This window comes from Notolabrus celidotus, chromosome 23 (assembly GCF_009762535.1).
Source record: "Notolabrus celidotus isolate fNotCel1 chromosome 23, fNotCel1.pri, whole genome shotgun sequence".
Lineage (NCBI taxonomy): Eukaryota > Metazoa > Chordata > Actinopteri > Labriformes > Labridae > Notolabrus > Notolabrus celidotus.
In genome coordinates, this window is record NC_048294.1 from 24,208,182 (window position 1) to 24,213,307 (window position 5,126).

Sequence of the window (5,126 nt, forward strand, 5' to 3'; positions counted from 1 at the left end):
TAAATCAACCAATGGGTTGGGGGATTCGTGAACACAAGAGCTTTATTACCTGGTCACTGTCGGCCGTGACCATGCCTACTAACAAAACGAAAATGAATGAATGAACTAACAACTTCTCCTGCACTGTCTCTTGTGCCTCAAGCTCGCACACACTGTATCGACCGATACAGACTGAGAACACACCACAAGATCTGCCGTTCTGGACTTTGGACTTTGCCTTTGCATTTAGCACTTATCAAAGTAACATCCAGTATAGTCACGGCTCAGGCTGTGGCAGTGTTTCTCTCCTTTGTTGTTTCACCCCTCCTCTCTGCCTTTGCCCCCTCCTTCTTGTGTGTGTGTGTGTGTGTGTAGGTGTGACTCACTGCTGCTGCTGCTGCTGCTGCTGCGTGGAGACACACCTGTGAGCAATCTCCTAAACTGTGCTACTACATATACTGTACTCACACACCTCCGCCCCTCCCTCCTGCTGCGCTCTGTGCCGCTCACAGCCTTCCTGATGCCTTCACTGACTGTCAACACTGTAGGAATTATTAACATCTGCACTGAACACATTTAACAAACAGTAGCTGTTACCATATACTTTTTAGGTTAAATTATGACAGTCCCTGGCCAGCCCAAAAATGTGCATGGGCCCACAGGGCATTGCCTGGTACGCCAGATGGCCTGTCCATGCCTGATTGTAGGTGCCCATCAGTGCCCATGTAGCCACAACAAACTGTGATGAACTGTGTGTTCTGACACCTTTCTATCAGAACAAGCATTCACTTTTTTATTTGAGCCCCAGTTGCTCTTAAGTTTGATCAAACCACAAAGGCCAGCCGTTACTCTACACATGTATCAGTGAGCCTCGGGCTGTTTCACTGATTCTCCTTTCTATGACTACTTTTTGTAGATATCGACCGATACAGACTGAGAACACACCACAAGATCTGCCGTTCTGGACTTTGGACATTGCCATTGCATTTAGCACTTGTCAAAGTAACATGCAGTATAGTCACGGCTCAGGCTGTGGCTGTGTTTTTCTCCTTTGTTGCTTCACCCCTCCTCTCTGCCTTTGCCCCCTCCTTCTTGTGTGTGTGTGTGTGTGTGTGTGTGTGTGTGTGTGTGTGTGTGTGTGTGTGTGTGTGTGTGTGTGTGTGTGTGTGTGTGTGTGTGTGTGTAGGTGTGACTCACTGCTGCTGCTGCTGCGTGGAGACACACCTGTGAGCAATCTCCTAAACTGTGCTACTACATATACCTGGTCCTCCTGCCACTTCAGTGCCAGATTATTCCTTCGCCACTGGTGACTATGACTAGTGTCGAGTTATTTGTCTGAAGATTGGTGTGTGTTCTGATTGTTTCATGTGTGCCTGATCTGCTGTGTTTTTTCTCTCACATGTGCAGCCGTCTCTGATCACACCATACTTACCGTACGCTGTACATACTCAACGTACTTATTTTAGCCCATTAGCCAGACCACAGCAAACATGAGCATTCAGCCACTTCAATGACAACTTAAACATCAGAGTGTATTTATTCTAAACACTCATCTTGAACACATGTATGTCAGCCTGAAGTTAAACTCACTGGATGTTTATGAAGACATGTAATCATAACTGTGTAGCTGTCCCCTCAAGCCAGAGTGTACATTTCTGTATAACTACGGTGGCCCTGAAGGTCAAAACAAATTTACATTTAAGAAAACAAATTTACAAAATAAAAAAAACACATTTACAAGCGGTGAGACAACTTTACAAACGACAAAGCACTTTTACCATTTCTGAAACAAATTAACATTTCATTTTTAACGGAAAAGGGAATGTACCAAACACCAAAAGTGATTCAGAAGTGATCGAGTGAGGGGTCATTTAGTTTGTTTGGATGGAGAGAAACCAAATGGATTTGATTTTGTAAATTTGTTTTCTAAAATGTAAATGTGTTTTGGTCTGGATAAAAGTGTTTTGTTAATGTAAAAATGTTTTACAAAATGTAAAAATGTTTTACAAAATGTAAATTTGTCTCCAACTTTGTAAGTGTTTCATCTTTTGTAAATTTGTTTTGTCCTTCAGGACCACCGTATATAACTGTACTGACATTATCTTCAATATATTCTTCACAACAAAAATAAAAAAGACAAAATTCACTGATATTGTTCAGTGATAAAAAGAGATTGAAAATTCACACCATATATTAAAAATGTGGAGAAGCAGCATATGCACAACCGGCTCCCCAAAATTCACTGATATTGTTCAGTGATAAAAAGAGACTGAAAATTCACACCATATATTAAAAATTTGGAGAAGCAGCATATGCACAACCGGCTCCCCATATCTTCTTCTTTTCTTCCGTCAGTGAATTAACACATGTTTTGTAATCTAAAGCATTAAGAACATTCAAGAAAAACTGTGGATACATTATAATTGATCTTCTTTCAAATGATCCCCTAAGTCCCATGACCTCCTGAAGTCTCTCTAACAACACAGATCAATCAGAACCATGTGATTCAGATTCTTATTTACATTTGAATCATGAGTTAAATGTTACGATGCTGTTTCCAGAAAGACAAGAGTGTCACTTCACTTATCATCACCACTTTCATGTTATTTTCCCAATAATAAGGCAGACACTTGGTTCTGGGATCTGAATCATTTATTTAGAAGTAAAACAGTCAAATATATTTTTTTAAAATTTGTGATTTAAAAAAAAGAATAAAGTATTAAAACTAAACTACCTCTTTATTTCCACTTGACACATCTTGTAAATAGTTCTAATATGAAGGACTGTGAAGACAGGTGGAGCTTCTCACTGCCACATGCTCGCTGTACATTCATATATATGTGAACCACTAACCTGCCGGGGACTAGGAACGGACATTATCTCCCTGCCCATGTTTATTAATGTGCACTGTCCTCTATTCTAAATGAATAAAACACAATAAATAACACAAACATGTGCAATCACTTTAACTTTAAATGCACAAAACACACAGACATGATGTGTATTTCTAGAGCTTCACACTGGAGTACACACAATCATCCACTGTGCTGTTCCTCTGTCTACTTGATCTTTTGGGCTGATGAACACTCAGAGCGGCATAATGGAGGTTGCTGGTGTCTCTGCAACCCTGGTAACAAATACATTGAATATTAAAACACATTATAGTCCCTGACAGACCTTTCAGAAACATCGGGTTGGTTTGAACGGACACATTTACCTCTGAGTCTCCAGTCGACGGAGATGAAAATCTTGGGTGAGACTCTGGATATGAAACACAGAAAACTCAGCTTCATACTAAAGCCAAATTATTATATTAGATTAAGAGAAACAAAAAGACTTACCTGTACATTGGCTGGGGTTGGCCTTGATTTTCTTGTATACAGTGATAGCCAGTAAAACAACCAGGATGGTGGTGATTGTTAGAGCTCCACTCAAGATATACACCAAGACAAGAGAGTCCCCGTTATCTGTGTAGAGACAGATATTAAAAACAGAGACCGGTTGTTTTCTTTGTTTGTGCTTTTAGAGAAAGTGATGATGAATATCTATTCAGCACATGACACAAGCTCTCTTTCTATGTGACCCACATTGATAGTCCAGCCTGGTCCCGCTTCCAAACAGAATGTGTCCACATGAAGCTACAGCACAGTAGTAGGTCCCAGCATGAGAAGAATTCAGGCTCCTTAAAGGGAAGTTGTAGACACAGGTATTTGTTTCTGTGTTGGGTTTCCTCTCACACTGATCACTCCTGCCTCCGTGGGTGTAAATAAGTCCTGGTTGAGATTCTTCAGAGTCTTTGAACCAGTACACACTGTGTTCTCCATCACAGCTCCCAGTGTGGACGGTACAGTTCAGAGTCACAGAGCCTCCTGGCTGGATGGTCTCAGATTCTGACTGAAGAACCAAAGCTGGGACGCTCAAACCTGAACCCTTCACATGGACGATGGTGCCCTCCGTGAAAGTCATGACAAATGTATAGCTACTTGCACAGTAGTACGTGGCTGAGTCTGAAATACGTAGATCAGATATAGTTAAGTAATTTGCACTGTTTTCAGCTCTGATTGTGAAGCGACTGTTCTTGAATTCATCCTGAAAAGTGATCTTTTTTTCATACGCGTAGAACGTAGAGATGAGCCTGGGTGTCTGACCCAGACTTTGTTTGTACCAGTAAAGCCATGCTGAATCATCTCCTTCATAGAAACATTGCAGAGTCAAAGTGTGTCCAAGTTCAGCCGACACAAAGCGTCTCTCTTGACGGACGGACACTTCCTGAGAAGTCTCCTGAGCTGAGGCAGATAAAGAGAAAACAAATGCCCTCTCAGTTCAATTTAAAAGTGTCATGATGACAAAGAACATGTCCCAAAGTAAAGTATGAAAAGTAGAGCGATAACAAAAACACAACTTACCCATTTGCCCCAAGAACAAACATACCAGAGAGCAGACAAAGAGTGCAGAAGTCATGGTGTTTGAACTCTTGTACTGAATGAACAGAATCTTCATCCTTCCTCTACTCTTATGATACAAGACTGCGTTTGATTGGCCAGCATGATGTGACGTCCTCCTAAGGAAGCAAGGTCACATGTTCACTGCCACATTCAGTGTGATTCATGAGAGGATCCTCCCTGTGAGAGGTATCTGAAGAAAACAAGGACCCTTCATGTTAGTGTGATATTTAAATAAGTGAATACAGAGAAGTCTTTTAATGTAATGTTTTATTATTGTCTACATTTTGTGATGGACTGTTTGTCATGTGCAGCATACACAGCCAGCAACATGCAGGTATCATACATGTAGGATAATCCAAACAGGGTCAGTTATAATGTTGAAATCATATAATAATGATTCAACATGTCTAAAGATGAAGTCAGAGCATTGGTCTGAAGTGTTTACTCAAAGTGGACTCTGAAGAGTGCTGCAGCCCCGAGAGGAAGGATTTCACTTCAGACTTTAAATCACCACCTGACGTGATTGGTTGATTTAACATCACTAAAGCAATGATCATTTGAAAAGTTATCTTCTATCATCATGTTCAATGCAGCTAAAGCATCCTCTCACCTGCTCTGGATAATATAAGTCTGATAACAGAGAGTGTTTGAAATGTGCATACACAGTGTAGCTAGTGTCTCTATTGGTAATACCTCCACATG

General features: G+C 40.9%; 1 protein-coding gene across 1 annotated transcript; it reads right to left on the reverse strand.

Moving 5' to 3' along the window:
- Positions 1 to 2,679: 2,679 nt before the first annotated feature.
- On the reverse strand, positions 2,680 to 4,445 carry LOC117807493. Its single transcript, XM_034676810.1, has 5 exons — positions 4,386 to 4,445; positions 3,567 to 4,265; positions 3,321 to 3,446; positions 3,197 to 3,240; positions 2,680 to 3,106 (listed from the first exon to the last, which is right to left on the reverse strand). Exons 1-5 carry the CDS (start codon positions 4,438 to 4,440, stop codon positions 2,987 to 2,989), a joined length of 1,044 nt encoding a protein of 347 aa, XP_034532701.1. The 5' UTR covers positions 4,441 to 4,445; the 3' UTR covers positions 2,680 to 2,986.
- Positions 4,446 to 5,126: the final 681 nt, after the last annotated feature.

What these genes read in the sequence shown, in the direction of transcription:
- LOC117807493 (XM_034676810.1), bottom strand. Translation starts at nt 4,440, where the DNA reads ATGACTTCTGCACTCTTTGTCTGCTCTCTGGTATGTTTGTTCTTGGGG. An exon ending in TTTGTTCTTGGGGCAAATGG is followed by an intron (nt 4,266 to 4,385) that starts GTAAGTTGTGTT and finishes TATCTGCCTCAG; the next exon opens with CTCAGGAGACTTCTCAGGAA. An exon ending in CAACCCCAGCCAATGTACAG is followed by an intron (nt 3,241 to 3,320) that starts GTAAGTCTTTTT and finishes TTTCATATCCAG; the next exon opens with AGTCTCACCCAAGATTTTCA.